Raw genomic sequence first — 21400 nt, 5'->3', positions numbered from 1 at the left:
CAGCATGATGATCATGAAGGTCTAGATACCGGTCAACAGTGGAACAATATCAAGTCGCCATTGTATTGCCGGCAAGTACCGGCGGTCGAGGAGATATGAAAGTCGCGAGTTGGTCACGAGAGCTAATACATAGTGCGCAGTACCGCATCATTGATAAGTCATTGTAAACGTTGCGTGCGTTTCCGGATGTCCTGGTACCAACCGGAAACACTTGAGCAAAACGACATTGAGCTCCTTCCTTATGCCGCGACATTCGGAACGCTAGTTGAGAGGATGTGATCTTTCCTTCCTTAGATACAATCCAGGTACCTAGTAGTCTCCTATCTCAAGGGGGAGACGGCGGTGCCACGAAATCTTCGATCGCGAGCGCTGAGTTCATTTCCATCAACCGCAGCGCAGGCCAGGCAGAGAAGTCTCCGAGGAGCATGGGTGTGGATATTCGACCCTGCCACGGGAGAAAGAAAGTGATAAAAGTTTGTTTACATTAATCTTGAACTAACTGATATTGAATATTGAACGTTGGAACTTCTGAAACCTCGGAGTGCAAGCTGTTATTATATGAAGTCTATATACGACTTGGAAGGCCATTATAGAGTGGTTGTAGAACAAGGCGTAGTACTAACAGTACATACACAAAAGTATTACTCAAGTCGTAAGCGTAACGTCAGGACTCGTTGCGACAGAGTTTTAAAGTTCTGCACCTATACACATATATAATGATGATGACTACTTCGAACCACACAGAAACTATTGATGTAGCGTGCTTCACATCTTGCAGATAATTGAGTTCCTAGAAAATGCATGATGGTGTCCATCACACTGGGAATTTGATTGCTTACCTCGGAACGGAGGGATATAAGCCTGAACCCAAGAAAAGAGAAACTAATCCTCAGTGAGATCAATAACCTCCATAACAGCGGGTTTCCGTCGCGATCCCCCGTGTTCCAACTTGACAAGCGAGGGCTTCTGATCCTCTACTTGTGCACGCAAGCGCTGAAGCTCCATCTACAAGATGAGAATGAGCCGGAGGGAAAGATATCACCAAAACGAAAAATTACCTCTAGCTCTCGAATCCTTGCCAGTGGCTTGACATCCTCTGAGGGCAAAGACTCATCAGGCCCATCCATGACTTCATTGTCATCGTTATGATCATCTATCTCTGTCTCTGTGTCTGCCACGATTGATGTACGTGGTGCCACTCCCATTGCTTGCAGGATGTCTGGGATTGGTAATGTGCGTGAGCGGTGAATGCGCGTAGAAAACATCGTGGCCCACCCAGGCGCGTGTACTTGAATACGAAGATAGTCTTTGGAGTATTGTCTGGTATGATCTTGAAGGCTGATGCTGGGCTTTGATCGGGTACTTCTTCTCCGAAGCTTAACAAAATGACAATCATAAAAAGTGAGGTTTGCGATGAAATTTTACGCACACAACACGATGAGGGCATGCCTTTTTGGCGCGTTCATGCACCTTGCCTTCCCGCACGCGAAGGGTACGATCACTCACATTCTGGGAACCCACTACTTGCTCATTCATGACGTACTTCCCCTGCACTACCTCCATCATAATTTGACCTATATCATTTGCGCTTCGATCATCGAGCATTGAGTCGTCATCTGATGAGTCTAGCATTAGAACTTGGAAGAAGGCTTCGGGAACCTTCGCATACTAACCAGTAAGCTCAAGTTGGGAGAACATGAAATGTCTTCTGACATAACTATTGCTCAGATATGTTACTTCCTGCGTACCAATCCAGCCCGGAGGCATGACGTATGAACGACAGCGATTACCGTCAACCAAGACGGTTACCAAGCCCCCCGAGGTCTGCTGGGCTAAAAACTTCGCCCTGACTCCAAATTTCTTATGAAGGTACTAAGGGTCTTTCCCTGTGCATCTCATGAACAACGCACCTTGCCTGCATCTGACGCGATCCAACACGTTATTCTGTTCTCTGTTGGCGTACTGGAAACGACAACATCATACTCTGGGAGCTCCTCGCCATCCACGAATATACAAGCAGAAAAGTCTCCTAGAATCATGGTGCAAGGTAGATAGGCAATATATCTCGGGGCGGGATACGGCCTGCAGGATGGAATATTAGATGGCTTTGCTTGAAAGAAGTATGTAAAGCTTTGAAGACTATATACGTAACGTAATAAACAGTGAGCCGAGCCTTTCAATGACAACGGGTCACGTGCGGGATGCCGGACGGAGTCCACAAGTTGACAACGTCACGAAGTGTATGTACCAGTTATATTGATATGCGCGCACGCGCAGGATTCTGGTTTGCGCATTCCCCAGTGCAGAAAACACAGTGATTGATGAGAGGGGACTCACTAAGTGGTTATCTTGGACTGATAAGACCGAGGCGAGACGCCGAGCGACAACCACAGCAGCTATTACATAAACAGACAACAAAAAGGAAGTTGAATGGAAAGTCAGCAGAGTTCATGACAAAAACAAAAAGGATAGCACTTTTGGGACATATCGTATCATAGACGTTCACCCGGTGTGGGACTGGATTTGGGAAACCAAGGGAGGTATGCTATAGCTACTCAAGAAGTTGGGAGCCTCGTGCATGTGAACAACAGTTTGAACGTGATTCCACGCTACATATTACATAATTAATATCAGGTTATAGACATCTTGATAAGTCTGGTAAGTTTGGAGCGGGTACTCCCCCGAATTCTGCAGGAATTCCACATAGAAAAAGGTTTACTAATAACAAAGTAGACTTAACAACCGTAGTCAGTGACGACAAACAAGATATCAAGAAGTTGTCCCAATACAAAGACATCCACAGCGATAGGGAATGAAAGACCAATTTCGAATTCCATTGGAAGTGTACGTGCTCCATCTTACAAAGAACCGAGTTCTTAAAAGTAGAATTGCACAGAGGTGAGAGTTACAATCATTAATATGTCTGCGATGACTTACCTCAGAGCGGTGGCCTGAAACCAAGCTATCGCAGACAAAATTAAATCCTCAGTTAAATCGAGGACATCATGAGTAAACGTAGGTTGCCGTCGTGACCCCCCACATTCCAACTTGACACGTGAAAGCTCCCGATCCTCAGATGAAATTAGTTGTGCATGTAGATGCCGGAGCTCCTTCTGCGACGAAGATGATTTGGAGGAAATAACTCTGCCAACATCTAAAGTTACTCAATCCTTGGCTTGATGTCCTTGGAGGGCAATTCAGGTTCATCAGACACCATTTCATCACCGTAATCTTGTCTCTTCGTCGACTGGTTTCTTTGACGTCGATGGTGCTATGCCTATTGCCCGAAAGACATCTAAGATTGAAAAATAGAGTGAGTGGCAGATATGCATAGTCATTATCGTGGCAAGAGGCTGTATTTGAACACGAAGACAGTTGCAGGATGGTCATCTGGTTTGATGGTATTAGATGGAACATCGCCGGCATGACCAAAACGACTTGCCATTTGACGGAGATATCCAAAACATGTTCAGGTGGCAATTATATAGCATGAGGCATGGGATGAAATTCTACGCACGTAACGCGACGAGAGTCTGCCTTCTTGCACATGAAGGGTGCAATTTTTTGGTTCATTGTGTTTCATTATCTTTGCCGCTACATACCTCCCTGTTTTCACCTCCAACGCAATTTAAACTGCATCGTTTGAATTTTCATAATCGAATTGTCATCTGAAATTCACCTTGTCCGGTAAACTTGATTTCTGAGAACATGAAGTCTCTGCGGGCCAGACTCTTGCGTTTTTGCATACCAATCCAACCCGGGAGTATAGCAGCTTGCCTACTGCAATAAACCCTGTCAACAGAGACGATCGGATGCCCGAGCACTGTAGCGGCTGAGCTAAGTTCCTCCACCTAACTCCCAATTTCTCTTGGAGACATCAAGTATTTCGCTAGTATTTATGATGAATAACATACGTATCTTTTCTTCTTCCGACGCGAATCGCGATCCAGGAACCAGTAGGTAATTATGTTTGCTATCGGTGGAGCAAATTGAGATGAATATTTTCTGATGGCCTTGGATGAAACGCGCAGCTGAGTGAAGTTTTCGAAAGTTCGACAAAGTTAATAGAAAAGTCTCCCAATATTGATATAGCATGCGTAGATGAATATTTCACGTACAGTCTTCGGTGAAATGCGCAAGACCACGGTAGTAGTCAAGTAGTTTTGGAAGACTAAAAAAAGACCGTGACTCCTTGAAAGCAGATCACGTGCGATAACCTCGCTTTCCTTCCCATTCATTCTGGACTCAGTTGGATTCATACATGCTGCCTCGGGTTTTCTTCGACTTTGCAATAGGCACTGAGCCTGCAGGGCGGTAATTAATACCCCTATATTGCACTGGTTTTAAGGTCTCATCACTTCATCCTAGAGTTATTTTCGAGCTCTACAACGATACAGCACCAAAGACAGCTGAAAAGTAAATTAACGCTCATGGTATACAGCCCTGATCTGACCTCTTCTTAGCTTTCGAGCACTATGTACGGGAGAGAAAGGCCTTTCTGCTGTCTCCGAACGGCCTCTGTACTACAAGAATAGCATCATTCACCGTTCAATTCGTGATTTTATGATTCAGGGTGGAGGTGCGCCATTATATCACTCCATTTTTAGGCGTTACTCATGGTCACCAGACTTTACGAAACGAAACGGCGCCGGGGGAGAATCCATCTACGGCAGTGCTTTCCCTGATGAAGACTTGACGCGACCTTTGGATTCAGAAGGGTAAGTTCACCATCGAATACTCCAATACTTCACTCATATTCCCAATTCATGGTACAGCCTCCTTTGCATGGCCAACAAGGGGCCTAACACCAATGGATCACAATTCTTCGTTACCCTGAGAGATTGTCCACATTTAAATGGTGAGCCTTTCTTCTAGAAAATCCACATGTGTATTTAATGTGCCCTCATAGGCAAGCATGTCGTATTTGGCCGGGTCATTCGCGGATACGACGAGGTCATTAAGAATCTTGCTGTGGTTCCTGTAGATGAGAAGGATAGACCTCAGCACCCTATCGTTATCGTCAACTGCGGTGAACTTGAACTCAAGAGGAAGGTTGAGGCGTCTCAAGGTGCGCCCTTCTCGCCAGAAGTTGTGATGAAGTGACTGATATCCTTGCAATGTGAAGAATCAAATGCAGAAATTCCTAGTCGAAGGGGCCACAGCAGTCGCTCGCGCTCACGAAGTTCAGATCGTGATCGTAGCACTCAAAAGAAGAAGAAATCCAAGCGCCGAAAACATGAAAGAAAAGCGGATGCCAAATCGGATGATGAGGGCCGCAAGAATGATGACGAGAAGGCTCCTAGGCAAGAAACCGAAGAGGAGTATGATGCCAGACTTGAGAGAGAGGAGCAGGAGCGGTTAGAAGAGGCTAAGCGAAAGGAACTAGAGCGGATCAAGCGCAAATATGAATCTACACCCCCTGCGAGTGAAGGAGGTGTGCGATTTAAAGGTTGGTCATCTTCATCTGTACTTTCGTGTCAAAAGCTGAAGCGGATTTTCAGGACGGGGACGAATGAAATTCATTGACCCCGAACTTCACCATCGACGGTAGAATATCTTGTTGACATTATACTCTCTAGTTTGTTATACCATGCTCATTAACATCATGCGCAATACCCCAAATCACAAAATGTCATAGAAATCAGAGCAAGTGTGAAGATAAAAAGTTATAAACACATTATACTACACGCTTACTTCTGCGACCTGCTCGGTAACCTTGTCCATGGGCAATTCCTCCTTCTCTTCAACCTTGGCGTTTAATGCATCCTTCCTCGTACTAGCAGCGTTGGCGAAGCTGATCGATGGTCTAATATTTGCTGACGTTGTTGGCGTAGCATGAGAAACACGCGGAGATCCAGGTGTAGGTGGCGTAGCGATAACTTGGGGAGGCGACCGTGTAGCAGTGATAGGACTTCGTTCAGTCGCTTGACGGGAGGAGTTACGTGACATTGGGTGCGGAACACGTTCCTTTAAGGCTTCACGATCCTTCTCAACGCGGGCAGTAATTTCGCGTTCTTTTGAGGTAAGATCAACTGGTCTGCTGAGAACTTGAGCACTTGACAGATTAAATATCACAAAAAACGGACCTGGCTGCGCCGAAAGGACTAGCTTTGGGAGCAGACGGGGCAGCGGGATTAGAGGCCATTTTCGGAGAAGAGAGAGGAGAGGGACTGGCAGAGTTGGAAGAACGAGGGAGAAGCTCGAGCTTACGACGGCCCATCTGGGGTGTAGGGGGTGTGGAACTGCTTGCTGTTATCCGAGTTTTTAACCCATACTGTTACCATGTGCTGAAAATGATACTTACGCGATGTTCTCGATCGTCCAGCGCGCCAGTCGCCATCATCGGCGGGCGGGTCTCTCGCGTGTTGCGAATCCTGACTGCCTCTCAAACTAGCAAATCTCGATGGCGGTTCTTCTGTTGCCGGCTTGAACTTACTCCCAAGAGTCCATTTGTCCTCGTTGTCCGCAGGCGATTGGCCTTCGGGCGTGGAGAATCCTGAGCCTCTCCGCTTGAATGATGGAGCCTCTGGTTCAGGGATCTTTGCAAGAGGCTTACTCGACCTCCACTGGTTGACCTCGTCTGAGATACTGGGTGGAGGTGGCATGCGATCTCCCGGGGGACCATCGAACCGACGTCGGGAAGAATCACGTGAGTCCTGCATGTTAGGCGGGGGGCCTTCACGGCGCCAGTTACCAGAGAACTTGGCGTCATCGTCGAAGCTAGACCCTGAGAATCCGGACCTTTCCTTTGCTGTGAAATACTAAGTCTTGCAAGCCTGGAAAGAGTCCTTCAGCACTCACGAGGCTCGGCGACGCTGGTACGAACTGTGCGTCCAGAAAGGCTCTAGAAGAGAATCAACTACAGCACGAAGGAAACTGATGACACGTCCACTGACACTACCGGTCTTTGCCAGTGCATCTTTTAATCCATCAAGTTCCGCGAACTCGACATATCCAAAGCCTTTCGGCTTGTCATCACGGTCCTTGATTATTTTGATCGATTTGGTCTGACCAAAAGTCACATTACGTCATGTATATCAGGCCGCAGAACACGTACCTCATGAGGACCAAAGAAGCTTTCAAGTTCGCCTTCGGTGATGTCAAAGGAGAGATTTGCGACGTAGGCAGTGTAAGGGGGTTGGGTGGGCAGGGGGAGATCTTCCCGAGGCGACGCAAACGATCGATCGGCTGCGTATAGTGTGAATCAACACGAATCCCGAGACTCATAAGAACTTACGCCGCGACGAAGAAAAGTCGTCCCTTCTTCCAAACCGATCACCAGGTCGAGACCTGTCATCATCCGCTCTCATCGACGCTAGGCGAATTCCGATAAGCTAAATCCTCATGGGCATAGACAAGCACATACGAGCACTCGGAAGAGAATCCATTTCATCCGCCCATGATCCCAGCGCTATGCGTCACATTATAACCGAGTTTTCAGGAAAAATGACCAACGCACTGCTATCGCCGAGAAATTCATTGAGAGACATCTTTGATGCCTTCGATTTTTTAGGCGCTGAATATCTTTGAGTATTGAGCATTTAACTTCAGGAAAAAACAAACCCATGATTGAAAACCTTGTGCGATACTTTTCGCTGTATGATCTGTCGCTCGCTAGCTTGGATAAGTAGCAAAAAGCAAGAAGGAAATCACTTGCGGCTGCGACCATAAGACTTTCTCACGCTCGTGTCCTACGTAGATAACACACGGACCAACACGGTGCGCCGCAGCAAGACGTCGACAACATGATCCTTCTTGAGGTGAGCGACGTTTGAAAGCTCCTTTGAGGACGTGTATTCTGATGGCTGTTAGTCCCATAATCTCATCATTCAGACCACGCTTGCGGAGAAGATCGCAAAGTGAGATTGTCATTGACTAGTAACGCTGCGTACACTAATGAGATATCCAGGCCATCGTCTCTCGATGTTTTGTTTGTGGATTTTGATGGCGTGAGGTTTCATCTATCAACGCCAGAAAAGAAGACCGTGGTTCAGCTTTCTATGAATATCAGATGCTGGGATGAGCTAGTTGCATACGGAGCGATGCAGGTATTACAACGGGAGTATGGCCCGCTCATTAAACAGCAGACAGAGCCAGAATATAACATCAGTCTTGAAATAGATATTGATCAGGTTCCAGCCGATGAAGGTGCGTGCCGCTCCGCTACGTGTTTATCTGACTCAGGTGGTGTCTACAGAAAGCAGAGAAGCATTCGTAAAGTCTATCTCGCTGTTCAAGCGGAACGCTCTAGCAGCACCATTCGAGCTCGCATTTAAGCAACAGAAAGAGTTGGAAGCATCAGGTGGTGCTCAGGGGCAGTTAATGCAGATCCACTACCGTGATGAAGAAGCCATCTATATTCAAGCATCGCCTGATCGTGTCACCGTGATATTCTCGACAGTCTTCAGGGAGGAGACTGATCGTATTTTTGGCAAAGTATTCTTGCAGGTCATAATACTCTCTGATTTCTCGCGCCATGCCTGACGTTGCACCAGGAATTCGTGGACGCACGACGGCAGCCCAGTATTCAAAATGCGCCCCAAGTGCTCTACACGAACCGCGACCCACCCTTGGAAATCCGCGATCTCGCAGGTCTGCGGAACACTGATGACATCGGCTATGTCACCTTTGTCCTTTTCCCTCGTCACTTTGCGAACGCCAACATTTCGTTCAATACGATATCACACGTACAGCTATTCCGCGATTATCTGCACTACCACATCAAGTGTTCAAAGGCATACATGCACTCCCGTATGCGTCATCGAGTAGCCGAGTTCCAGAAAGTTTTAAACCGCGCCAAGACGGAGGTGGCAACAACCGAACGCAAAACTGTCACGTATGTTGAGCGCCTTTTGTGAAGTGTCCAGCTAATGGTGTGGTACAGTGGCCGAACTATGACGAATCGGTGAGATCGATGGACGAGGTACCTTTCCCGCATCGTGTAACTTTAGTAGCATATTAGTCAAGACGTCTCCTATGAAATTTGACCCACTGCGCAGCTATGGTTCTCAGCGAAGGGACTCCATTATCATTGGGATTCTTCGTTGAGAACCTCAAACTGTGGTTTGCAGAGAATATAGAAACACTCACCGAAATTTCTCCAGAGTATCTGACAAAGTTGATATTCCTATTCCTTCGTTTTCTCTCCAGGCAGGGCACAACCCGGAATTGACAGTCGCTCCTGCGGCATCTTCACCACCTTTACTTGTATGCACTGACTTCCATATACAGATCATTACTCGCTTGTTAACGTTGGAGAGGTTTCTACACATGATAGGACTCGGAAACGCTGGATGAAAATCATGAATCTGGATGAGCACAATTCTAGGAAGTGCTTGCGCCGGTGTTTTATGTTAAGACTGAGCACTTGAGCACTGAGTACTGAGACAGTGCTAAACAGTGTATAGTAAGTACAATTTGACACAACACAAAATTCAAGGGTACTAGAGTCAGGCGCAGAGCAATCTTCCACGTAGGCTACAAGTCTCATCGTCAACGTCTAGCAGCTCCAGATCTGCGAACTGTGACTGATCTGCATTCAGGCTATCTGTGTCATTGATAGCGGGTTCTTTGTCTCCTGTTTAGTCTTTTTTTCTTGTAGGGAATCCTTGTGTATACATGGGGCAGGATACGATACTATTGGATGCTATACAATGCAAAGTTCTACGGATATTTTCATATGCTGATCACCAGTCTAGTCGTTAGAGTATAAACGAAAGTGCGTCAGAGATTCCCATTCTTGACCAATTCTTCGCAGCTACAATATCTCCAGCATCCTGACGTTGTTCAAGTGATCGACAGATGCCATGTCCCTCACTTGCGCGATGATATTATTGTCCGAAGCAATTCTCTTGTACTCCCCACCACGCTGTTGCGCTAGCAAAAGTGCACCAAAAGGATGAGCAAGGCGAACGAGTAACCTCAACCCTCTGGTGACCAGCTCATCATCTCCAGGTTCATCAGGCCAATCGTCCATGCTCCGCGACTCGTTTGTGGAGTCGACCAACTCGAGATCATACCTATTCCATGGACGGATGAGCAGGAATGTCTGCCGAGTACGCCTTGCAGGCGAGAATTGAATTAGTTTATCTTCCGTGGTGACCAGCAGGTCTTGTAGCCCGTGTGCCTTGACTTCATATGTGAAACATTTGTCCTCGTCTCTACCAGTACTCCGCCTGACTTCTGTGAGAGGAAATGCGATGCAAGGCAATTGCAGTCTACTGTTTGCGAAACGAGGAATGCCGAAGTTCTCAAGAGTGGTATACAGTTTCGAAGCCGACTCCACAGCCACAACATTGTTTCGCAGCGTGGAGACCGAATTCTGTATCTCGTCTTCAGATAGAGATTGTACCGTCCATGGCAGAGCCTTGTATGAGAAAATGTCGGCTGGGAGACAGCTGTTGAAGGTGGACGATTGTCCCACCCAGTCCAGGGCCGTGATGTCACCGGAATGGGCTATGATCTCCTGCAAGAGACGTCCGAGCGCGTTCTGTCTTTTCTCTGCGTAGATTACAGGAAGGTGGACGCCGAAGATCCCAAACAGCGAATACGCGATATCTTCCTGCAATGTGGTAACACGCGTTGACGCCCATCGAAGTTTCTCTCGGGCATGTCTCATTCCCGGGTGGAAGGCGGCGAGCGCCCGTGCATTTATCCCAGTTGAACGCTCCAACTCCCTCATGATAGTGACAGACTCCTTGTGGTTGCGCGAGCGGTCATCGAGATATGGGGTCCAATCTACTTGGTAGAAGAGGAGAATTTTAGGAGCGAGGAATTCCTGAACGGTCCATCCTCGCGTGTTCCAAATGCTGTTTGCGAGCGCGCCAGATTCTGACCAAGGAGGAACATCCGATAGGTAGACGATGGTGAGCGCTGAGTGGTGATACCAGACGAACATGGAGTTGACTGATTGCTGGACCTCAACATTGTTGTTCTGGTCGATGCAGCAAGTGTCGCTCCACGCCCAACGATGCCCCGCATCGCAAGCGACTTGACAGAATTTTTGCAACTTCACAACAGTTCCGACCGGATCCAAGTCGTATATGACTTTGTCCTGAATGTCGTGCAGCAGCGGCTCTTTGGTTTCCCACCTATGGGATAACATCACCCAACTGAAGTACTTGATGACCGCTTCTTTGATGCGTTCCGTTTGGAGGGGCGCATGCGTCACTAATGAATGCAGAAGCTCTTTGTACTCTATACTCTCCGTGACAGCGTTGATCTGTGCATTTCGATTACATATATGCCCAGTGGCGGTATTGATTAGACGAAGTGGAGCATTTTCCAGTTGGGCGTGAATGGCTCGTCGAATAGCATCTTCTACTTCAGATGGACTGATGTATTGCTGGCGTAGCTCTGCAAAAACATAAGTCATCTTTCAAGTCGGCACTTGAGTTGTTTGGGGCTTACGTCGTATTCGTGGGTTGGGTGCATCATCTAACTTGGAAAGCATGAATGTAAAGGCCTCGAGTGCATCATCATAGCGCTGTGCTCCATGAAGCACTGTATACTTCAAGTCGTATCCGAGATGAGACGAAGGATCGAGCTCGATGACCTGCAAATATCATCAGAAATGTTGAAACAATGACGGATATCGTCCGCACCTTTTCCGCGTCCGAAAGGGCCTCCGCATAGAGCCTTTGGTCCAACTTCACCTTACTGCGATGCGCAAAGTATGAAGGATCCGTCTCGAATGCTGTGGAAAGTGTGCTCTCGATGGACCAGAGCTGAAGGTTTCCATCAGAATCTCCACTTACGAGCAGTTCTCCACTAGGAGAAATTGCGACGCAGAAAACATATGTGGCGTGTTTGAGTGCCTGCCCTATCTGCAGATGTGACTTTGTGTTCCACAGATGCACTGTATGGTCGTCCGAGGCGGTTCCAATGAAAGAACCATCAGAAGAGATGGCGAGTGACCTAATGTTGCAAGTGTGACCAGTGCAAGGTTGACCGATCTGGGTCCCATTCGCCGAGTCCCAAAACTTGATTGTTTTGTCGCGTGACGCAGAGACAAGTTGCTGGCCATCAGGCGACCACACAATGCTGCTGACCCAATCCTCGTGAGCCTCTATGTCGAATAGAAGCTTGGCGTTATTGGTGTCCCAAACCAAAATGTTGCGCAATGTTCCGGACGCTAATTTTAGCCCATCTGGGCTGAAGGCGACACACAACACCATACCCACATTACATTGGAGGGTTGAGAGGACAGCACCAGTCTCCGCATCCCATATAACGACTGTTCCATCCAATGACGCGCTCGCGAGTCTCTTGCCATCTGGAGAGAAACACAGTGATCTCACCGTGTCTTGATGCTTCACCAGCGGACCAAGTACTTTCTGCTCGTCGACGTCCCAGATCATGATGTCTGCAGATGAACCGCTCGCAACTCGTCTGTCATCTGGTGATACAGCGACTGGACATGTGATTGGACCGCTCCAGTGTCCCTCGAATGGCCCTGCTACCAATGCTCCTTTCTCTACATCCCAAATGCGCGCAATGTGGTCCGAGCCAGTAACAACCCGCCGACTGTCTTTGAAGAACACTACGGCGGATACTGGCGCCACGTGCTTTGGCATCGTCCACGTCAGTCGTGTCTTCGCCGGTGTCGCGAACCCTCTCACAGCAAGATACGCTGTTTTTGCTCCATCAAGCACACTTGCCAACATGTCACGCTGGCCTACTAGACAGAAAGATGAATGATCAGTAGTATTTGAAATTGACGAGGAGAGTACTTTATGGTTATGTCGTTAATCTTATGCGTCGTGAGTAGAGTTGTATTCTACCCATAAGTGATGTGGGTTGTCTAGGTCTTTGATGGCTCTTACCACGCCACAGGCTTTTTATATAAATTCCAAACCCGCTCCAATGAGCATTGGTCTGGTGCGTACTAGTCAGGAGTGATGTTAACAGGTACCGTGTGAGGTTGAGGCAGGTATGTATTGTCCTTGAGTAAGTGTGTACAACAAATGAAAGTACAGCGGGGAGACAGACCTTGGGCAGCTGACACACTAACCAGAAACTTCTGAAAGACACCAACATAAACCTGTAACAGACCTGCATGTGGAGTCCATGTGTTAGGTTTATATAGATTGACCAACACGGGGACGGTGTGCTGCAGGCGTGGGAAAAATACCCGCTAGTGTATTAGCTAATTAGGTGCGGCACGAACACCGAAGAGACGAGACACTTCAGGGGTACTGTTCTATGAAGGTCAAGTCTCAATAAATATACGCCAGATTCCACTTGCCCTAAACTGCTACGAGCACCCGTCACCAGTGCAAGTTGATTCAATGATTTTTGGCGTTCTGACGTTCATCATGACACATCGACAGGAGTCGCGTTTTCTCTATTTCCTGCTTACAGTCCTTTCTGTCTTGCAGGCGACCAAAGTGAAGTTCATGTATATATGCGCAAAGTTCTACAGGTATCTTTGCATGCAGTGGTGTCAAGGTACAAACGAAAATGCATTAGAAATCCCCGTTCTAGCCAGCTATAATATCTCCAGCATTCTGACGTCCATCATGTCATTGACAGAAGCCATGTCCCTAGCCTGTGCGATGATGTTGTTATCCGAAGCGATTCTCTTGTACTCCCCACCCCACTGCTGCGCCAGTAAAAGTGCGCCAAAAGGACGAGCAAGACGAACTAGCAACCTCAAACTTCTCGTGACCAGCTCATCATCTTCAGGTTCATCAAGCCAATCATCCACACTCTGCGATTCGTCTGTAAAGTCGACCAACCCGAGGTCATAACGATTCCATGGGCGGATGAGCAGAAATGTCTGCCGAGTACGCCTTGTAGGGGAGAATTGAACAAGTCTATCTTTTGTTGTGACCAGCAGGTCTTGTAGTCCGTCTGCCTTGACATCATAAATGAAACCTGTATCCCCGGCCTGACCAGGCCTCCGCTTGACTTCTGTGAGAGGAAATACGATGCAAGGCAATTGCAATCTCGCGTTTGCGAAACGAGGAACGCTGAGGTTCTCAAGAGTGGTATACAGTCTCGAAGCCGAGTCAACAGCCAAAATATTATTTCGTAATGTGGAGACCGAATTCTGCATCTCGTCCTCGGATAGAGATGGCAGTGTACATGACAGAGCCTTGTATGAGGAAATGTCGGCTGGCAGGCAACTGTTGAAGTTCGACGATTGTCCCGCCCAGTCCAAGGCCGTGATGTCTCCCGAATGGGCTATGATCTCCTGTAGAAGTCGTCCGAGCGCGTTCTGTCTTTTTTCTCCATAAATTACAGGGAGGTGAATGCCGAAGATCCCAAACAGCGAATACGCGATGTCTTCCTGCAAAGTAGTTACACGCGTTGACGCCCATCGGAGTCTCTCTCGGGCATCTCTTGTACCCGGATGAAAGTCAACAAGTGCCGACGCATTTATGCCTGTTGCATCTTCCAACTCCTGCATGATGCTGACAGACTCCTTGTGGTTGCGTGAGTAGTCGTCGAGATATGGGCTCCAATCTGCTTGGTAGAAGAGGACAATTTTAGGGGCGAGGAACTCCTGGACAGTCCATCCTCGCGTGTTCCAAGTGCTGCTTGCGAGCGCGCCAGGCTCTGATGAAGGAGGGACATCCGATAGGTAGACGATGGTGAGCGCTGAGTGGTGATACCATACGAACATGGAGTTGACTGATTGCTGGACCTCAACATTGTTGTTCTGGTCGATGCAGCACGTGTCGCTCCACGTCCAACGGTGCCCCGCATCGCGAGCCACTTTGCAGAACTTCTGCAACTTCACAACTGTTCCGACGGGATTCAAGTCATATATATCCCTGCCCTGAATGTCGTGCAGCAGCGGCTCCGTCCTTTCCCACCTATGAGACAACATGACCCAGCTGAAGTACTTTGCGACCGCTTCTTTGATGGGCTCCGTCTGGAGGGGTCCATGCATGACCGATGAATGCAAAAGCTCCTTGTATTCTGTGCTTTCAATGAATGCGTTGATCTGCACGTCTCGATTGCACAAATGTCCGGTAGAGGTATTGATTAGACGAAGCGGGGCGTTTTCCAGTTGGGCGTGAATAGCTTGTCGGATAGCATTTTCTACTTCAGATGGACTGACATATTGCTGGCGTAGCTCTGCAAAAAATGTAAGTATTCTTCAAGTCGGCGCTCGAGTTGTTTGGAGCTTACGTCGTATCCGTGGGTCGAGTGTATCATCCAACTTGGAGAGCATGATTGTGAAGGCCTTGAATGCGTCATCATAGCGCTGTGCTCCAAGAAGCGCTGCATGCTTTAATTCGTATCCGAGATGAGACGAAGGGTTGAGCTCAATGACCTGCGAATATATCAGCACAAATATAGAAACAACGACGGATATCGTCCGCACCTTTTCCGCGTCAGAAAGGGCCTCAGCATAGAGGTTTTTGTCCAACTTTACTTTACTGCGGTGTACGAAGTAGAAGTCGTATGATGGATCCATCCCGAATGCTGTGGAAAGTGTGTTCTCGATGGACCAGAGTTGAAGATTCCCATCATTATCTCCACTCGCGAGCAGTTCTCCACTGGGAGAAATTGCAACGCACCAAACCCATCTGGTGTGTTCGAGCGCCTGTCCTATCTGCTGGTGTGACTTTGTGCCCCACAAGCGCACAGTCTTATCTTCCGAGGCAGTAGCAATGAAGGAGCCATCAGAAGAGATGGCCAGGGAGTATATTTTGTCGTTGTGACCAGTGCAAGCTTGACCGATCTGGAACCCATTCGCCAAGTCCCAAAATTTGATTGTTTTGTCATATGATGCGGAGACAAGTTGCTGACTATCAGGCGACCACACAATATTTCCAATCCAATCACTGTGAGCGTTGATGTCGAACAGAAGCTCGGCGTTATCGGGGCTCCAAACCCGGATAATGAACTTTGTTGCAGATGCTAATTTGGACCCATCTGGGCTGAAGGCGACACAAAACACCGAAGACAGATTACCCTTGACGAGTGTTGAGAGAACAGCACGAGTCTCCACATCCCATATAACAACTGTTCCATCCAATGACCCGCTTGCGAGTCTCTTGCCATCCGGGGAGAAGCACAGTGATGTCACTGTATCTTCATGGTTATCCAATGGATCGTGTACTTTCTGCTCATCGATGTCCCAGATCATGATATAATCACCTGAACTGCTCGCAACTCGCCTGTCATCTGGTGATACAGCGACGAGAGACCTGTAGGGACCCATCCGCAACCAACCCTCAAATGGCGTTCCTACCAATGTCCCTTTCTCTACGTCCCAAATGCGCGGAATTTGGCCCGAAGCACTGACAACTTGTCGACTGTCTTTGAAAAACACCACTTCGAACACCGGCATTGTGTGCTTTGGTATTGTCCGCGTTGGTTGTATTGTCTCCGCCGGTGCCGTGAACTTTTTCACAGCAAGATACGCTGTTTTTGCTCCATCAAGCACAGAAAACATGTGACGTTGGCCTACTAAACAGGGAGATGGATGGTCAGTATGATCGACGAGGAGAGTACCGTGAGTAGAGTTGTATTCGTTATCTATCTTACCAGTGTTACCACGCCACAATTTTACACCCCAGGCTATTTTCACTTCCCCATGGCACTAGTCAGCTCAATCGGACGAATCTGTGCTTGCCGTTTTCACTAGTGGTTTGTATAGTTTCCATTTACCATTACTTTGGGAAATACACTCACTTCTCGATTTTACCTTCGTATGCTAAATATGTGATACGGCTCTATGATAAAAATCCAGCAGTAGCAACCATCACCAGACTCGTGTGTCCCTTCAAGTTTCAAATTTCAACCTTGGAGCAAGTTGGCGGGCCACTTTCGCTGAAGACTGTTCATGTCATCTTTAGCACATCGGCTCCTCGCTAACATCATATGATATGTAGCTGGTCATCATTTTCAGCGTCCAGTGTATTATACGTCTATCACGCCAAACAGCCCTTGACAGTATGGAAATATATACACGTGCAGCATGACCTCAGGAACACTAGTAGGCCTCAACCTCTCCTCTGCATCTCAGCCCAACTTCATTCAGTCCGCATACCACAACCCTCGTCTTTCCCTCCCATTTATTCCGCCCACCACTTGGCCTATCCTCGATCCTCGTCATTTTGCTTCATCGCACCATCATGCCTGGTAGCTTAGAAGAACGATACATTAGACTTGGAGGTGAGACCCTCCACATCACCTTCCTATCTATTTTTATGATTCTCACAATCTATCTACAGTCGTGAGCGGAAAGAATCTTTCAAATCTCTTTGGAGCGCATACCTACAGGCAGTTACATATCCATCAATGTCGATTTCCGGGTCCGCTGGACAGTGGAAATTGGCTACCAGTGTCTTGTCATCTGGTGAATCTGTAGCGTTGGAGAATACTATAACCATTGACTCTGAAGTCCATAAAGACTTTCGGATGCGATGCGAGAACTGATCTTTGGTTCCTAGTTCATCATATGCCCCTGCATTATCAGTGGAGATCAGGGCATCCCATGAGCTTGGTCGAGTACTAGGCAGTGTAGGGGTCATCGGGAAATTTCAAATGTCATGGGATGAGCTACTCAATCGCGGCGATGAGCCATTCGGTGACTAACCTCTCATTCATGTACATTCTTCGCGAGTCGCCCGTTGTGCAGACTTAAACGAAGGATAGATAGATCACGGTGTATAATGTAGCTAAGACGATGGTCTAAGCAATTTGGGCGAAGGCGCGCAGCGCCTCCCGGTCCCGATCTGCATCCTGTGCAAGAAGAAGGTGAGCTGCGAATCCCATAACGGTAGGAGTCCTGGCGACGCATCGAGCGAACCGCGGATACCCAAGATAGTAGGAGCAGAGGACGATCACTCACGTGGTGCATTATCGTTGACGTGGCATTGTGTACCGAAGAAACTCGTCTTGCAGGATTGGAGTTGCTTGAAGGTATGGCGCGAGGATTTGAGCATGGTTGCGAAGGTAAAGCTGAAAGGCATCACTGGCCCAGCGGCCCATTGTTTTGACGACGTCAAACGGGACATTTCGTAGGAGATATTCCAACGTGGCGCCTACATCAGGAAAAAACATAGTGACTACATAGTGCTATATAGTCAGGGTAGCGCGAGTAGCCCCGTTGTCAAGTGCCCTCTATGTAGACACCATAGAGTCCCATAGTAACTACCAGTAGCTACAAGGTACTACCGTAGTTTGTCGGAGTGCTACTGCACGCAGCTATAAATTACTACCAGCAGCTATATAGCACACCAAAGAACCTCGTAGTCACAATTAAATTCAACCACCTGAAACACAAACTAGCATAATACGAACGTCTTACTCACTGCGTCCCTATTCATCATCCCCACCCTCGCTACTAGGATACTCATACTCCTCGACCTCATCCTCGACTGCCGCATCCTTCCCCTCACGCTGGTACTCTCGAATAGCGTCTTCAAACGCCGCGTCGTCGATGTGGGCCTGGGATGTAGCTGACAATGGAATGAGTGATGCGACACCTGCGTGGAAGCTGAGAAGCGCGAGCATTAGAAGAGTCAGTGAGATAAGAGTCCAACATACCGCGCTGTATCATGCAGATTGATACAAATTTTTGAAAGGAGTTTGTAAGGTGCAGTGCGCTCATCAAAGCGTTGCAGTGAGCTGAAATGATGGTTGTAGACGGCCCCATAACCAGCAGATGTGAACTTGATGTCCTCTTTGATGCCTTGCGACCACTCATCAACACAACATTCTATCTATAAGATATTGTCAGCGTCATCAAGTTGAAAGTAAGAATGTGAAAAACGGCTCACAGCCGTAAGCATGAGCGCAATAGTTTTGATAGGGATGGGGTTGAAGTATTTGTGGTAGATGACACCCTCGTCACTTCGGTTCAAGAACCACATGCTGTTGATACCCTGTTGAAGCAACTCGGTCTTGTAGATGCCTGACTTGGATGACGGGTCCTATTGCTCAATGTCAGCACTAAGTTATGTAGACCGTCAAATACTCACCTTGAAAACAAAGATCGAGCCAATTTTCAATCTCTCTGCGAGATCTTGGTTTGACCTTATCACCTCCATAGAATTACTTGAGCGGAAGCCGTGAAATGAAGCCGTGAGCGGACGCATCTTCGTCTTGAGTTCGCCTCGCACGTGTGAAGCGCGTTTCAACAGCTTTGAACGAATAAGACCAGGAATGCACTAAAAATACTGTGCTCACCATATTCACCGCCGAAGGGGTCAGTTTGACGTCAACACCTTTGAGTTGACATGCCTCGCGCCAGGCCTCTTTCGCCAGTTTTGTCTCAGCTGCAACGGAATCCGGAAAAGGTGCCTGTGTGACGATGAGACACCGATAAACGGAGCAAGCAGTTATGAGAATCTCTTTCGAGATTTCGTCAAAGTCGCTGGCTTTCACGCGTCGACGCGAACCGTCAGTGTTTTTCTTGACCTTCGGCACCACGGTATCTTCATATGACATGTCATCGAATGATCGCTTGGTCCCTCGAGCTGCAGGCAACTGTTCGTCGTCGTCATCGTCAGCATCGTCGTCGTCGTCGTCTGTTGACTCGTCAACATTATGTGGTGCTGTTTGATGGAGGGTTAGTAGTGTAATTATATAAAGTAAAAACATACCTTTTGGTCCTTTGGTTGTAGGTATGGATGAGTTGCGCAACCTTGGAGGGATTTTCCCTGTACTGAATGTCAGGCTATTAGTGTTGGACAACCTTGTATCGACACTGTGGTCAGAGAACTGAAAAAAATAAATGTCAGCGGCTGATTTAAGATGAGGAAAGAAAACAAAAGCTCGTACCATTGTGTCTTCTTGCCTGTCCATGTCGCTAAGGAGCTCTGACGGCTCTTTCTCGAAGACGTCAGGATGCCCTTGGTAGGCAGCCTTTAAGGCCTTCTTCTTCTGTTTTGCCGTCCGGGTTTCCTTGATTTCTTGGCGATGGACAACATGTTGGGATTCGCTGACTGTAGAACGAGATGGTGAGTGAGCGGAACATAATGTGCTGGTACTTACGACGGTAGTTCTCTTTTTCAGTTGGTCACTGCTCTTGACCACTTGCAGTGCGCACCTGCTGTTTTGCGGCAGGTGGTGAGGGGGCGCGCTTTTGTTTTGCGGCAGGTGGTGAGGGGGCGCGCTTTGGCTTGGAGGTAGGCTTACGAGGTGCCATGGTTGTCTAGTCAAAGTACACAGCAGGTCAGCACAATTTATACCACTGCGAAACAGACAAATAACTCACAATTGAACCTTAATAGTTCGTTGATTGTTGATTTGAAGAATGAAGGGCTGAAAGCTGTGTCAAACGAGAGGGACAATAAAAAGGTATGATCATACCGTCACAATTTATTTTCACTGTTATGAATACCCCCGACTCGTCAAAAAAACGGTATGGAGCTTGCTTCAAAACTCACTGTGCTCTGACGAATCTTGCAGCCCGATGTCACAAATTGCTGGTCGCAAAGAGGCTGGCTGTGAAGACACGAAAATTGACGTCAAAAGGTTAGTTGCCGTTCCACGTTACACTCAAATACTCACCGGCTTGCAGACCCAAGCTCGAAAGGCCTGATGCAGAGCCCATGTTCCTGCGCCCTCCATTTCGTCAAACACCTGGCCCTGTCACAGCTTCCCAGAATTACATACAAAACCTAATTCTGGAGCGTTGGGAGGCAGAAGTGAAGGCCTGCGAGCAAGCAAAAAAACTGCAACTGTTAGAAATAGCACCAGGCCCAGCTATTAGTATCTTACAAGCGAGCATACAAAGGCTCGTCGTTGAGCGCTGGGATGCGGAGGTGAAACGGTGTGAGGAAGCCAAACGGGCGCAGCTTTTAGAGGTACTTCTGGCCGCCCATGGTATTTCCAAACTAACGTAGCACATCAAATTAGCTAGTATCAGAGACGAGAATTAACATACTAGAATTGGTCATTGGCTCTCTCGATCTTGTTCTCTCGCTAGACGAGGAAGATTGTAATGGAGGTTGTGTGTTGGGAACTAGGCAAGATGTAAGTATCATTCAAACTGATCAGAATAAGAGCACGTACCTATCTTACTGTAGACGGAATGACCAGGATCTCTGCCTATCTTACTGTAGACGGAATGGCAGGATCTTTGCCTATCTTACTGTAGACGGAATGGCGGGCAGGATCTTTGCCTATCTTACTGTAGATGGAATGGTGGGCAGGATCTTTGCCTATCTTACTGTAGACGGAATGGCAGGGTAAGCAGAATGGCAGGCAGGATCTTTGCCTATCTTACTGTAGACGGAATTGTGTTGGGAACTAGGCAAGATGTAAGTATCATTCAAACCGGTCAGAATAAGAGCACATACCTATCTTACTGTAGACGGAATGGCAGGGTAAGCAGAATGGCAGGTGTTACGCACTCAAATAGATCTGTTAGGCGGAGCCCTAAGAGGGGCGTCGTCCGCTAACATTCGTGACGTAACCGGAAGGATCC

The 21400-nt window shown here is 47.8% G+C and overlaps 8 protein-coding genes across 8 annotated transcripts; 3 read left to right on the top strand and 5 right to left on the bottom strand.

Annotated features, from left to right (window-relative positions):
* Window positions 1–526: 526 nt before the first annotated feature.
* On the bottom strand, window positions 527–2131 carry F5147DRAFT_727447 (uncharacterized protein). Its single transcript, XM_041439260.1, has 7 exons — window positions 1911–2131; window positions 1674–1860; window positions 1430–1616; window positions 1276–1376; window positions 1059–1219; window positions 840–1005; window positions 527–771 (listed from the first exon to the last, which is right to left on the bottom strand). Exons 1-6 carry the CDS (start codon window positions 2037–2039, stop codon window positions 883–885), a joined length of 888 nt encoding a protein of 295 aa, XP_041285330.1. The 5' UTR covers window positions 2040–2131; the 3' UTR covers window positions 527–771; window positions 840–882.
* A 2084-nt stretch (window positions 2132–4215) lies between these two features.
* On the top strand, window positions 4216–5612 carry F5147DRAFT_764778 (cyclophilin-like domain-containing protein). Its single transcript, XM_041440728.1, has 8 exons — window positions 4216–4314; window positions 4369–4416; window positions 4464–4579; window positions 4628–4718; window positions 4776–4858; window positions 4910–5068; window positions 5126–5449; window positions 5502–5612. Exons 1-8 carry the CDS (start codon window positions 4262–4264, stop codon window positions 5549–5551), a joined length of 924 nt encoding a protein of 307 aa, XP_041285329.1. The 5' UTR covers window positions 4216–4261; the 3' UTR covers window positions 5552–5612.
* On the bottom strand, window positions 5613–7630 carry F5147DRAFT_727435 (uncharacterized protein). The gene is made up of 10 exons (XM_041439259.1): window positions 7564–7630; window positions 7460–7516; window positions 7367–7411; window positions 7238–7315; window positions 7058–7188; window positions 6897–7007; window positions 6802–6844; window positions 6305–6751; window positions 6087–6249; window positions 5613–6037 (listed from the first exon to the last, which is right to left on the bottom strand). Exons 1-10 carry the CDS (start codon window positions 7565–7567, stop codon window positions 5683–5685), a joined length of 1434 nt encoding a protein of 477 aa, XP_041285328.1. The 5' UTR covers window positions 7568–7630; the 3' UTR covers window positions 5613–5682.
* F5147DRAFT_727434 (Arp2/3 complex, 34 kd subunit p34-Arc-domain-containing protein) lies at window positions 7618–9312 on the top strand. Its single transcript, XM_041439258.1, has 6 exons — window positions 7618–7760; window positions 7813–7859; window positions 7910–8148; window positions 8198–8448; window positions 8496–8836; window positions 8885–9312. The coding sequence occupies exons 1-6, from the start codon at window positions 7746–7748 to the stop codon at window positions 8907–8909; spliced, it is 918 nt and encodes a 305-aa protein (XP_041285327.1). The 5' UTR covers window positions 7618–7745; the 3' UTR covers window positions 8910–9312.
* A 422-nt stretch (window positions 9313–9734) lies between these two features.
* Window positions 9735–12801, bottom strand: F5147DRAFT_56364 (WD40-repeat-containing domain protein). Its single transcript, XM_041430687.1, has 4 exons — window positions 12732–12801; window positions 11604–12679; window positions 11410–11554; window positions 9735–11355 (listed from the first exon to the last, which is right to left on the bottom strand). The coding sequence occupies exons 2-4, from the start codon at window positions 12663–12665 to the stop codon at window positions 9758–9760; spliced, it is 2805 nt and encodes a 934-aa protein (XP_041285326.1). The 5' UTR covers window positions 12666–12679; window positions 12732–12801; the 3' UTR covers window positions 9735–9757.
* Window positions 12802–13489: 688 nt separating this feature from the next.
* On the bottom strand, window positions 13490–16309 carry F5147DRAFT_781187 (WD40-repeat-containing domain protein; the record flags this gene model as incomplete). Its single annotated transcript, XM_041442592.1, has 3 exons — window positions 13490–15087; window positions 15142–15286; window positions 15338–16309. 3 exons carry the CDS (start codon window positions 16307–16309, stop codon window positions 13490–13492), a joined length of 2715 nt encoding a protein of 904 aa, XP_041285325.1.
* A 1702-nt stretch (window positions 16310–18011) lies between these two features.
* On the bottom strand, window positions 18012–19489 carry F5147DRAFT_727413 (uncharacterized protein). The gene is made up of 5 exons (XM_041439257.1): window positions 19156–19489; window positions 18948–19109; window positions 18747–18899; window positions 18514–18689; window positions 18012–18463 (listed from the first exon to the last, which is right to left on the bottom strand). The coding sequence occupies exons 1-5, from the start codon at window positions 19414–19416 to the stop codon at window positions 18286–18288; spliced, it is 930 nt and encodes a 309-aa protein (XP_041285324.1). The 5' UTR covers window positions 19417–19489; the 3' UTR covers window positions 18012–18285.
* An 814-nt stretch (window positions 19490–20303) lies between these two features.
* F5147DRAFT_781185 (uncharacterized protein) lies at window positions 20304–20816 on the top strand (the record flags this gene model as incomplete). The annotated part of the gene is made up of 3 exons (XM_041442591.1): window positions 20304–20332; window positions 20380–20445; window positions 20492–20816. The coding sequence occupies 3 exons, from the start codon at window positions 20304–20306 to the stop codon at window positions 20814–20816; spliced, it is 420 nt and encodes a 139-aa protein (XP_041285323.1).
* Between the last annotated feature and the right edge of the window lie 584 nt (window positions 20817–21400).

This window comes from Suillus discolor (assembly GCF_016758755.1).
Source record: "Suillus discolor strain FC423 chromosome Unknown F5147scaffold_128, whole genome shotgun sequence".
NCBI lineage: Eukaryota > Fungi > Basidiomycota > Agaricomycetes > Boletales > Suillaceae > Suillus > Suillus discolor.
Note: the sequence above shows the minus strand (reverse complement) of the source record. Positions and strands in the feature narration are given on the sequence as shown.

Coding starts and splice junctions, on each gene's coding strand:
- F5147DRAFT_727447 (XM_041439260.1), bottom strand. CDS start 2,039: ATGATTCTAGGAGACTTTTCTGCTTGTATATTCGTGGATGGCGAGGAG. Junction 1,861..1,910: donor TCGCGTCAGATGCAGGCAAG/GTGCGTTGTTCA, acceptor TACCTTCATAAG/AAATTTGGAGTCAGGGCGAA. Junction 1,377..1,429: donor GCATGCCCTCATCGTGTTGT/GTGCGTAAAATT, acceptor CATTTTGTTAAG/CTTCGGAGAAGAAGTACCCG.
- F5147DRAFT_764778 (XM_041440728.1), top strand. CDS start 4,262: ATGCTGCCTCGGGTTTTCTTCGACTTTGCAATAGGCACTGAGCCTGCA. Junction 4,315..4,368: donor GGCACTGAGCCTGCAGGGCG/GTAATTAATACC, acceptor ACTTCATCCTAG/AGTTATTTTCGAGCTCTACA. Junction 4,859..4,909: donor AGATTGTCCACATTTAAATG/GTGAGCCTTTCT, acceptor GTGCCCTCATAG/GCAAGCATGTCGTATTTGGC.
- F5147DRAFT_727435 (XM_041439259.1), bottom strand. Junction 7,008..7,057: donor GCTTCTTTGGTCCTCATGAG/GTACGTGTTCTG, acceptor ACTTTTGGTCAG/ACCAAATCGATCAAAATAAT. Junction 6,752..6,801: donor TACCAGCGTCGCCGAGCCTC/GTGAGTGCTGAA, acceptor AGTATTTCACAG/CAAAGGAAAGGTCCGGATTC.
- F5147DRAFT_727434 (XM_041439258.1), top strand. Junction 7,860..7,909: donor CTTGCGGAGAAGATCGCAAA/GTGAGATTGTCA, acceptor TGAGATATCCAG/GCCATCGTCTCTCGATGTTT. Junction 8,149..8,197: donor TCAGGTTCCAGCCGATGAAG/GTGCGTGCCGCT, acceptor TGGTGTCTACAG/AAAGCAGAGAAGCATTCGTA.
- F5147DRAFT_56364 (XM_041430687.1), bottom strand. CDS start 12,665: ATGTTGGCAAGTGTGCTTGATGGAGCAAAAACAGCGTATCTTGCTGTG. Junction 11,555..11,603: donor CCCTTTCGGACGCGGAAAAG/GTGCGGACGATA, acceptor TGATATTTGCAG/GTCATCGAGCTCGATCCTTC. Junction 11,356..11,409: donor ACCCAACCCACGAATACGAC/GTAAGCCCCAAA, acceptor ATGTTTTTGCAG/AGCTACGCCAGCAATACATC.
- F5147DRAFT_727413 (XM_041439257.1), bottom strand. CDS start 19,416: ATGTCATATGAAGATACCGTGGTGCCGAAGGTCAAGAAAAACACTGAC. Junction 19,110..19,155: donor CCCCTTCGGCGGTGAATATG/GTGAGCACAGTA, acceptor ATTCGTTCAAAG/CTGTTGAAACGCGCTTCACA. Junction 18,690..18,746: donor TTGCGCTCATGCTTACGGCT/GTGAGCCGTTTT, acceptor AATATCTTATAG/ATAGAATGTTGTGTTGATGA.